General features: G+C 40.8%; 1 protein-coding gene across 1 annotated transcript in view; it reads right to left on the bottom strand.

Annotated features, from left to right (window-relative positions):
* The window catches only part of COL21A1 (collagen type XXI alpha 1 chain), a 128,464-nt gene that overhangs the window by 43,518 nt on the left and 72,758 nt on the right, over positions 1 to 12,188 (bottom strand). The window contains exons 14-17 of the mRNA XM_020781776.3: positions 11,612 to 11,665; positions 10,017 to 10,070; positions 9,871 to 9,924; positions 6,706 to 6,759 (exon numbers count right to left, since the gene is read on the bottom strand). Of these exons, the coding sequence (XP_020637435.3) occupies positions 6,706 to 6,759; positions 9,871 to 9,924; positions 10,017 to 10,070; positions 11,612 to 11,665 (216 nt within the window). The remainder of the gene's footprint in view (positions 1 to 6,705; positions 6,760 to 9,870; positions 9,925 to 10,016; positions 10,071 to 11,611; positions 11,666 to 12,188) is intronic.

The following is a 12,188-nucleotide window of genomic DNA, read 5'->3' as shown; positions in this document are numbered from 1 at the left end:
TCCAAATGTCTGCCACCAGACAGAAGGAAGTGAAAAAGAAAAAAAATGGCAAGACAAGAGGGGAGGTGGACGGAATGTGTGAATACATGGATCACCCACTCAGAGAACTATAATTAGAGGGCATTACTGTAATTTCTCCATCGTACTGTAGTACCCATGTATGCACACAAACAGGTGACTAGCAAGCTAAAGCATGGAAGCAGGGTCAAGCCAAAACAGAACAGAGAACAGCTTTGCCAAAAGAACTGTGCTCGCAGATCAAGGCTATAGTGGGTGACAAATGTGAGCAGGGTGGACCATGTAGCTGTTTGGCAGACATCCAGTACATCTACACTCCACATAAAAGCAGTAGAAGAGGAGACCCCTCTGGTAAAATGGCCTCATAGAGGTCCTGGGAGAGCTCTGTTTGTCATTTCATAAGCTAAGGAAACAGCTTGGATGACCCATTTAGAAAGACGCTGTGAAGAAATTGGGGCCCTGATAAACAAAAAGTCTGTTAGTTCATCTGAAGTCTTTAGTCCTGTCAAGATAGTAAGCCAGAGCTTTTCTAATGACTAGAGAGTGAAGAGATCTCTAGAAGTCAGTTTGTGGAGAAGGACAGAAAGTTGGCAGGATAAGAGGCTGGGACAAGCGAAAAAGTGAAACAACCTAGGCGAGAAAGGCAATGTCGATATGAAGCGTGACCTTATCCTTAGGGGAAAAAACAGGCAGGGAGAGTCAGATCGGACAGCCATCAGTTGGAAGGGGTGGCACTGGTGAGGGTTGAACACAGGTCCAATTTTGATGATGGCATCTGAATTCAAAAATACTTAAGGAACTGGTCTATCAAAAGTCCAGAGCCTGGGAAAGGGATGGGGATTGTGGGCAGTATATTTATTTATTTTATTTTATTTATTAGATTTCTACCCCACTCCCCCTAGACAGTGTCTACTCGGGGCGTCTTTGTCCAAGTTCTGTGAAGATCACACAGTCACTGCCATACAGGCTTAATTGAGCAGTGAACAAAACACCTACAGCCATTTCTTTCTAGATAATGCAGCAAGTTTAACACTAATTTGGGTGTGTGATGTCTAACAGCGTTACAGTGAATACGACAGGTGATCTGCTCTGATCATGAACACACAAAGGCCAGGGCCTCTGAAAAATCCTAATGATTAAGTTGGATCTTTGGGTCTCCAGACATCTTGCACTTAAACTCCCAGAAACTCTGGTCAGAGTGGGAAATAGTCATGGATTTGAGGAGCCGACATTTAAAACATCTGGAAAGCCAAAAGCTAAGAACCACAGATCTCAGCAGATTTTTTTAAAATCCTAAAATGTAATGAAGGCATAAGTTCTTGGCCAGAAGCAGAACGGTGCAGCCTCTAGTGATGGATAAGAATTAGGCTTAATCTCAAACTCATGGTTGGCAGCGCATTCCAAAGAGGTAGCAAGATTATCTTCTCATAAACCTAACACTTTCCCATGACTCACTTATCCTCAATACCTAGAACATCTGGGTGATTCCCCATATACAAATAGTAAAATAAATGATTAATACATGGAACATTTTGAAATGTATTACAAGATTTAGTGGCTGCGGGAATAATGGCAGTCTCCTATTAACATTATTTTTCCTACTGAAATATCATTTACCAGCAGCTGCAAAGGCTAATTAGTGTCCATCTAACCCAGAAGGGCCTACAAAACTCTTCCTATGTTTTTCTGGAACAGTTCTTTTTTTTTCTCTTTCAAAATTTTAAGCCCTTATTAGTTCATGGAGCTGGCTTGTATTCACCCGAATAAGTTCAAGAAAGGCACAGAGATATCTTTTAAAAGCTTATTCCATGTTTAAAACTATCCTGGGTTTTCAGTTTTTGTCCCTTTTTAAAAAGCCACCGAAACAGAACCAAGCAGAGAGTGCTTGAAGCGCTATAGGGCGGTATATAAGCAGCACGCTTTGCTTTGCTTTACTTGGAACAGAAAGATGATGAACCCAAACAAATGAACAGCCAAGCTATTGGACGGGTTCATCTGAAAGGCAGACATTACCTAAAACAGTCACAATACTATTTCTGAGTGATCAAAAAGTTTAGCACTTCCCTGAGTCTTGCAATAATGTTTGTGAAATTCAATCTGTATTATAAATGTCCAATTTGTGTAAGGACTGCACTTGAATGATAAGGAATGCTTGTCCTTAATCATACACTAATACAGAACAGATTATTCACTCAATTGTTAAACCACAAAGGGTTTAACAGAATTTTGGAAACACTGCAAATGGGCCAGGCGCCACTCTCTGGGAGTAATCCAAAAGCTGCACGGAATAATTCATGATTCATAGATGGGGAGGGGATTTTCTTTGGGGAAGTCCTTTGTAGAATTAACTGTATCCAGCCACTAATTCCCCAAAGGCAAACAAAGGAAAAATATTAGTTTGCTGTCCAATTTTTCCTTTCTCTCTCCTTTCAGAAAGATCTTCTACAACAATGTTTCCCAACCTTAGGTAACTCAGGTGTTCTTGGACTGCAATTCCCAGAAGCCTTCACCACCAGCTGTGCTGCCAGGGGATTCTGGGAGCTGCAGTCCAAGAACACTTGGGTTACTCAAGGTTGGGAAGCACTCTTCTGTAGGAACAGCGAGGCATAAACATGCCTTGTGGAAATATACCTAAATGGGACATTTTAGATCTCTATTTTCTGTTCAAAAAGTTAAGCAACAGCTTTGTAAAGAATGGATCTTCACTGTATCTTTATTATATCCCTTCTGATCACTTTATTTCTCCATGTTCTTAGCTAACACCAATCTCTGTCTACCATCACAGCTCATGGCACATCTAGTCCATTTTCCTAGTCTGACATCCTTCTGAATCAGATAAAATATATATTTAAAAAAAAAAACCATGGGCACAGTCCAGCTACAATTTAGTTTCACTGAATTTAGCAGGAACAATGAAAAATGTCTCACCACTTCTAGGGCATACCTAAAGACAGATGGTTAAGTCTTCCGTTAAATTTAATTAGTGTTTGTTATTTTAATAATTTATAGGGATTAAAATGTGGTTAAGTTTACTTAGGTTCTGTTGCCCATAATTATGAATCAGTTCCCAGGACACTATGTCCAGCCTCAGGAACACATAGCTTGCGCAAAGGAATGCTGAAGACAGATTCCCATATAAGCCAGCTGAACAAGAATTCATCAGCCTCCTGATAAAGCTTGGGTCACACAAGGCAAACATAGATTGAAAGCAGACAGAGGGATATGAAAGAACACCTGAGTGCCTAGCAGCCATATTGACCCTGTTCTAAGCCCACCTGGTCAGCAAAGAACCACTCAAGGTGGTAGACATGCTTTGGGCTGGGCAGAATCACGGCCTTCCAGGAGGCCTCTAAATTTCAGAGCCCCAGTTACCTTTCGTAACAGTTCTGTTTTCCATACAAACCAAGGATTGTACTGTAGGAATTCTTTTGCAAGATGGTTGAGAAGGAGCATCTGAGGGTCAATGGGGCAACTTACCTAACTAAGTTACCTCTCGGAATTTATATCTCACCTTTTTTAGAAGCACAGAGAGAGTAACAGATTAACAGACAAACCGATTTTTCATTTTTTTTCAAGAGCTGAAGCATCTTCCTTCATTGGCAGATGTGGAATATTGTTTGTTTATAAGGAATACAAAGCACTGATTTTCCTGGCACCAACTATGGTTGAGGTCAGCGCAATAAATAAAAATGTAGACTGCTATCCAAGCATGTTCCTCAAGTGTCTCCTACTTGCAGAGATTTTTGGACACAGGAAGGTATTGTATGTTTCTCCTGACCCAATTTTCTCTTCCCAACTGTACTTCAGTTTTGGGTCGCAAAAATGTCATCATCAAGCAATTTCGATGTCATGAGGGGTAAGCGTCTAGTGGGGCACCACTGTAATTTACCTTTCATACTAAGCCTGACTGTGGCTCTCCAGATTTTTGGGGGGCGGGGATTCCTATGATCTTTCACTGCTGGTTATGCTGGCAAAGGCTGATCAGAACCGTGGAACAAAACATTGAAAGTGTTAAGCCAGGAGTGAGTTCTACTCACATATAAAGACTTGTAAAATTAAGGTCAAACACTGAAAAATAAACAAGATTTAGAGAGATTGGGTCTATCAACAGATTGGTGGTCAGTGTTGAAATTAGAATTAAGATATTACAAGGACAAAAATGTGAGCTTTTTTGAGGGGAAAGTTCAAGAGGATGAACTTTCTGTAACAAGAGAGAAAATAATAATAAAAATGTATACATATCTACTAGAGTATGAAGGTGGCGGTATGAAGGTAGAGGGTGAAGGTGGTGATAGTCAAATGGGAACAAAACTTTGGTTATAATATTGATATTGATGATTGGAACAAAAATGTGGAAAGAGAATTATAATTTTCTCCAGTTAATCTTGGAGAAAACATCCTTAAAATGTTTTATAGATGGCAATTTACTCCGGTAAGATTGGCAAAAATGTCAGAAGGGATCAGCAATATTTGTTGAAAATATATAAAAAAAAATCCAGGAACTTATTATCATGTATGGTGGTCATGTAAAAAAGTAAAAAAAAAACCTGGTTACAGGTTTGGCAAATGTGACAAGAAATTGTCCAGGAAAAGCTAAGTTTTAAACCTGAAATGTTGTTATTGAATATAATGCCAGAGAGAGAGAGAGAGAGAGAGAGAGAGAGAGAGAGAGAGAGAGAGAGAGAGAGAGAGAGAGAGAGAGAGAGAGAGAGAGAGAGAGGTCTACTGTATATATAAACAACAGCCAGGTTACTCTGGGCCCAAAAATGGAAGAATGAAGAAATACCACTGGTGGATGAGCTATTAAAGAAGCTACTGGATATTGCAGAACTAGATATGCTTTCAGAGGCAATACAGGATCAAGAGAGATACTTTGTAAAGGAAAGCTGGAAGCAGATACATAACTGGGCCCAGGAAGACAGGAATTTAGGGGAAGAAATGATCGTGGTGAACCAGTGCTTACAAGAACCTGTTGATGCTATTAGATGACGATGGTGAAATCTCTGATCTATATATGTAGTATGGATGTTTAGTTTTTGCTGTCTTTTGTTGTTTTTGTTATGTCTTACTTTGTTGCTATGTTTTATATGTATGAGTAATAATAAAATAGTTTTTAAAAAAAGAACCATAGGCCAAAAAAATATAGAGGACCATCACTGCCAGCCCCAGACCGAGGACCCAGGAACTACTGACTAGCCAAAATCTAATCAGCAAAACTTAATCAGGTTCCAGATTCCTTGCTCGCCATGTTTATACATCCTAGCAATTCTGGGGTCATTTATGTTGGCGCGTTATTCATTTGAATTGGAGGCTCAGCATTTCTTTTTCTCTCTCTCTCTCTCTCTCTTTTTCACAATACAAAGGCATTCTTCCAAGTTATGTGTAAAGTATGCATCAAGGGACAGATCAGCCTTTTCCAGGCATTCAATTACAGGGCGAATCTTAACCCACAAGTAGAACGAACAGGTGAATCCCCTGCATCCTTGCTCTTGCATGCAAAGAGAGCTACATTTCAAGAGGACGGCAGCCTGCGTGCAACTGGGAAATCTGGTTTTTCAAATTTTCTTATGGCACAGGGAATGCTCTCCTCCTCAGATTTAGCACAGGGTAGGCCAGACTGCTTTGCAGGATAGGATTAACCTTACTACTAAATGCTTGACTAGGGTTTTTACCTCATTACATAGCAAATTTCCTTAGCTCTTGCACTCTGAAGCACACAGAATTTTAAAGGAAACACTAGCTCAGGTGGCCAAAGTGCAACCTGGACAGATGTTATCTGTTTGTTCATTTGTTACATTTTTATCCTGCTTTTCTTCTGACAAGTTCAAAGCAGGGTTACATGGATCTTCTCTGACCCATTTTTATTCCCACAACTCTTAAGAAGAAGGTCAGGCTGAGGGTAAGAAGCCTGAGGCCCACCAAGGAATTTCAGAGCCAAGTGGTTATTCAAATGCAGCTTTCTAAAGTCCTGATCCAGTGCTCTAAACACTACACCACACCATCTCTCTATGCAAGGTTAAAGAAGACCAAGAATCCTTATGCACATTGTTGAATTACGTATACCACCCACAGTAATTCCACCCACTACCCCTTTTACTAACATATGGTAAAAAATTGAGAATTGCTGTACCTCCAAGCGTCCTGAGAAACAACATGCTCCCAACCAGCACTTTACTCCATTGAAATAGAAGGTGTGTTTTTTTAAGAACAAAACTAAAAGCAGATATCTCACCACTGACACACTGGTAAATCTCTGGGCAACCTGCAGAGGCAGATAGGGACGGCTCTCTAAACCCCCATTATTTAACAATACAACAAACGTAAAAAGAAAACAAAAATACAGCTGAAATTAAGAGATCTTGCAGGTTTTTATGTAAAAAGAATGTAGTGCTCATTTTTTTATGCTAAAAAAGAACTCCAGGGCTCCCCACGTGCTCAGCAACTCCCTGTTGCTTTATTGTTATTGTGTATTTCCCCCTCTGATTTGTTTTTTTTTTCATTCCAGTAGGTGGATTTGTAGAAAAACAAAGCAGATTTCATAACCTTGAAATCACCCACCCTGTTCGAGAACCAGATGGTCTCGAAGCACTGGATGCCACACTTCTACAAATGCCGTTCATCCGCCCCAAACCTGAAGCTCCTCAAGAGAGGAGCACAAAGCAAAGCATAACTTGTTGAAAAACTTACAGGATCTCCTCGTCTTCCTTGTGGTCCCATCACACCTGGCTGTCCATCTTCTCCCTTAAGATTGACAGTACAGAATTGGGGTAAAATGATTTTCTTTTAGAATCTTATTTCATAAAAGGAAACAAGGTTAATATACAAAATCTGTTGGAAAACTTGTGTGCAGTTTTCACCCACCCCCACCCCACCATCACAAACCATTGCTGAAACCCTCAAGTACACATCTGGATAGCAGACCTTGCCTGCAATCGACACAGCTGCTTTCAAATTTCTAGTTATGCCTTAAGGTTTCCTTTAATGTAGCCTCTCATCCCTTCTGCCAAGGCTACTTCTGAACGTTAAGCAGAATCTTCTGGAATGGCTCATGAGGTAGCATAAATGGCAGGGTGTCATAAGCTAGAAACAACTGACTTACTATAGACATGCTCACGTGTGCGTAGAGACACCCCTACAAACACAGCTCCCCAGATCATGACCCTACTTTCCATAATCCAAAAGTCCAAAATATTATTAAGATGGATTCCAAATACTGGTGGTGACTATAGATATTGCTGTCTTGATCTTTAAAAATATCATTAAATAAATTTGAACACTTTTCCCAGGTGAAAACCATGTTGGATCCAGTACAGTATCAAGGAATCTCGGGTTTTAGGGCTAAAATTCACCTTTGACAGGTTTTGAATCTTGTCCCAGAGGGTCACAATCTCATCGCCATGAAATCAATATTGGGTGATTTCCCAGCTGTTATGTGCCCCCCACCTCATCATCATCTCAAAGGATGAAAGGTCTCTGCTAAAGTTCATTATGCTACACACACACACACACACACACACACCATTCTTAAGAGGCTTAATTTACCGTAATTGCCCATGTGTATAAAACCAATGAATTTCAAGAAGGACAAGAAAGATGCAAAATCCAAGAAAGAAAGGCTAGGCTAAGGAATTTTTTTCTTGGGGAATCAGAAGTTATTTTCATAAGCAGAGTCACATTCAACAGTGGATTGGGTCCCTTCTTCGTAGACCAAGTGCATATGAACATTACACAGCTGGATCCGTTTGATTCTATTTTAACTGTGATGGCTTCACTTTTGGAGTGTTGGGAACTGTAATTTGATGAGAAACCCTGACTTTTCTACTGCAGTTGTATTAGGGCTCTCTAGAAGATAACTGCAAGAACCTCATCAAATGACAAATCCCAGCAGTTGTAATTGTGTAGGGCAGATACACTCTGAGACAGAAGTGCCACTTCGCTTTTTCAGGATGTGGCACGGAATTAAGACGAAGGGCCCAGCAAACTCCTCCCCTCCTCGTGGCCTCTTGCAGTTGCTATGATGCTAGTAGGCTCAAGCGGTTAAGGCCTCTTAAGATGAACCATTTACGGTAGCTGTTTTTCATCTTGGGGCTGAGGTTAAGGTATACATTTGCTCCTCCTCCAGGAAAAGGAAGGAGCTCCAGGCTAGGAGTACGTGCTCTTAAAACAGATCCCTATGTGTAGTTATTAAAAAAAAAAACTAGCATGGCATCTGCAGCACTGCAAAGGTGAGCAGTGGGCTCTCTGAAGATGCGGAAATGTCCTGCAGTCTAGAGATAATTACAGGGAACATCTCTTGCTGGGTCCTCCGACTAACACCTTTAGGAAATTCTGCAACACAGAAACATTCATGGCCTTGTGCTCCACGGACCGGACCGTGCCAAATGTGACTCAGTCTACAGCAACGAGGGTGAGCTCTGCTGAATCAAATTTTTGCAGCCGTTTCAGAATCAGTGGAAGGAGAGAGGGAGGGAGACAAGCACACCCCTGCGTGCATGGCCGCACAAAGGCCCTTTGTTAAGAGAATGGGCTTGGTGTGCTGCAAAGTTATTTCTTATTGTTTCCAAGAATAAATAGGTCTCTGAATTTTTCTAAGAAAATATAGAAGATTCTAGCAGAAGCTCCCAAAGATGCCTCTTTTATTAAAATGCTCTGATCTTGATTACAATAAGGCCAAAGTAAAGTGATCTTTTATAAAGAGCAGATGTTAAAACCCAAGCTGACAAAATTTGACTCCAGCATAAGTGACCACTACTTTCATAATTTAAACCAAACAAAGAAGTACTGTAAAATCCTCTTCCTTCCCTCTATTAGGATCATGTATGAGTGAAGGGATAATGTAATTAATATTTTATCAAATTTAATTAAATATAAGTAAGATTTAGAAAAAAAATATAATTAGTTAATAACATCTAAAAGAAAGATGCCAGAAGAATGTATTTAGCTGACATCAATAGCAGCCAACAGAACTGAATAAAAGACAGTATAAAATATAAAAGAGAGCTCCACGTAAACACAAGCTGCTCTTGTTCCTTGTACGTAAACTGTGGGTCTACTCATTCATTTTCTGCCTACCCATTATTAGGAAAGAGTGATGGTGTGCAATGTGACTACTCGGAAGCTTCACTGCATTCAGTGGGAAACATGCATTCAGGGTATATTGGAAAGGGGCTTTTTGTAGACACCCTCCTCTTCATGTGCACATTATACAGCCCTTCTGACATACTCAAAATGCAGGTTTTCTAGTGAATGCAACAAGACTTACTCCCAAGTAGTCACATTCACAATTGTACAGCACTGGTCTTTCTTAATAACGGGCCTGCAGAAAATGAGTGAATACAGCAGGCCCATAGGTTATGTGCAAGGAAGAACTTATATTTATTTCTGTTCACATTCTCTGCATGTGCAGAGTGCCCTTCAATGCAGCAGAAATGTCTAAACGTGGCTGCAGGGTGTGAGGCTCGCCCATATGGTATTCTTTGGTGGCTTCTATTAATATGTGCATCATCTGAACCTTTCTTCTCTGTTAAACTGATGGAGAACTCTTCTTCCCCTTTCTTCAGTTAACAACTCCACCCAGTTGTTCTGGGATTGCAGAGGAAATAGAAGGATGTAAAAGCCTTGTGCAGGAATCATGTCCACATAAGCAGGCAAAAGAGCCATACGTCTGATTCACAAGGACAATAAAAAATAAATACATGCAAAACATGGGTATATGCTGGTTTATATACTGAAAATTTTGCTTCCCACTCTGTACCAGAAATAACTCCATCTCTCGGCCATTTCTCCTAACCCAAGTCTATTCCCAATACAACTTTACTTATCGTACTTGAATAAATTCAATATTCCAAATACCTTGAAACCTGGATTTCCAGGCATACCATCCTTCCCACTCCTCCCGGGATCACCCTGTGTAAAGCAAAAGTCAGATCCCGTTATTCAGAGTATAAACCATGGCAGTATAGTAAAAATAAAATGGGGGAAAGGGCCAAAGGACTTACAGTTCGACCAGGCATTCCTGGAAATCCCATAGGGCCCCTGTCCCCTTTTGCACCCTATGAAAAGAAGAGAGAAACCAGTACACAGAACAGTGGTACTGTTCGATCCACAGTAATCATTCCGTCAACACCATCCAAGACAGGCCCAGAGCAATGATATTCATATATGCAGTGGAGGGAATCAGTTTGGCCATGGCAGGATAAATTGCTCCATAACCTGGGCCATTGATTTCTGCAGAGTTTGCACTGACAATTGCATTTTTTTTCACACTGTGCAGCTGCTTTTTTTTCTATCTGGCAACCAGACAATGGTTTGACCATTACAGTGGCAATCCTCTTTTGTGCAGTACTGCTTCTACCTGTCCTTTGGTATATGTGAGGTGAAAATCAGAGAGTCTCACAGTATTCACTGTTTTCTGTTCAGCAACTACAAATACAGGCATGGGGAGGTGGGGGAAAGGAATCATCATTTCTCAAATGAATTTTTCATGTGATAAATTGGTGGTGAGCCAAGGAAATGAAAAAGGTGGGGCAACCCTTACACTGAATGGCATGTAGCAGGAGCAGGGAAAGCCTTCCACATAGCGACAGCCAATACCAAGTAGGAAACTGAAGCGAACACAGGAGCACAGAAAAGATGGGGCAGAATCCTATCAAATCCAGAGCAATCAAAACCTTGTCTGCTGTTACCTGCTCCCTCTACCCACATCCTCTACACATGGAGGGAAAGGAAACGGATGGTGAGAGCTTCCTTTATCTGTGGAGGCTCTCCATCTGAACCAGAACTCTGATTTTCTAGAGTTCTAATACACACAGAGAGCACCCATGGATAAAGGAAGTGCTCCTTTTCAGACATCACCAAGCATAGAGGAGGTCAGAGCTAATGACCGAGGAAGTAGGTTTAGAGTATGTCCCTGCTTGTACATTTCTAAACACAGTTAGAAAGCACTTCAGTGAGGTTGAGGTCTTCTAGTGCAAATATCAGAACTGAGCAAGAGCAAAAAAAAAAAAAAAAAAAACCACCTAGGACCTACGTCTCCATAAGGCATGCCTATAGACAATGGGCACTGCTCTAAAACTCTTTGCTACTCTCCATTCACTGCACTTCTGCTGCAAACAGTTTTAAACAATGTAAGGGCTCTTTTCAGTCTTCATGTAGCAGATCTTGAGAAGCTGTTCACAGCATGAGATAATTCCAATGGATCTCAGGTTCATGGATAAGACAACCTGAAGCCCTCACTCCATCTCAGAGCTAGTCCTCTAATCCAGTGGTCCCCAACCTTGGGCCTCCAGATGTTCTTGGACTCCAACTCCCAGAAGCCTTCCCCATCACCTCTGCTAGCCAGGATTTCTGGGAGTTGAAGTCCAAGAACATCTGGAGGCCCAAGGTTGGGGACCACTGCTCTAATCCCAACATGTTTTCTTTGTTCCCACCAAAAGAAGAAAAAGAAGGAGAAAGTATGGGTTGCACTTGACTTCATGTCTGACTGCAAGATTTGATATTTGATATCAAGCACAATTTATTTATAGCACTGCAGTTCATTTTGCCTCCAACTAGGAATAAAAACATCTTGCTCCAGTAGCAGTTTTAAACGTACCTTTTTACCATAAATTCCTGGTGGACCTGGATCACCTTTAGGCCCTCTGTCACCCTTAATAAAAACATACATGCGGAGATCAATTTGACATGTGTATTTAAGAAAACAAGTCCCATAGTTCAGAACATAGCATGTTAAACACATTAATTTGTTGGCTTATTTAATTACGCTGCCTTATTTAATAATGCTGCCTTTCTCTCCTGCAGGACCCAGGTTGTCCACAATACAGAATCAAAAACAGATAGCAGTTGAAAATAGAATGGGCAGAATCCTATGAAATCATGTAAGACACAACACTGAATGGCCACTCATTAACAAGGTCCTGTTCCTATTCCTGGTTGCCCATGCGGTCACACAATGGGCACACAACCAGGAACAAGATTGACACCTCATTAATAGAGCAATGCCCTGCCAGGATCCTGAGCACTCCTGTTAAAACATACTCTAGTTAAATAAGTTATCATATTAAAATGAAAATGAAAATGAAAAGGTATTGTAAAAATTATCTAAACGTATCATATCAAAGATGATAGCAGAGGTAACAGTTTAAGTGGCTTGGTCACATTTTTTGGTATGG

This window comes from Pogona vitticeps, chromosome 1 (genome assembly GCF_051106095.1).
Source record: "Pogona vitticeps strain Pit_001003342236 chromosome 1, PviZW2.1, whole genome shotgun sequence".
NCBI classification, from domain to species: domain Eukaryota; kingdom Metazoa; phylum Chordata; class Lepidosauria; order Squamata; family Agamidae; genus Pogona; species Pogona vitticeps.
This window is presented reverse-complemented; position numbering and strand designations above follow the sequence as displayed.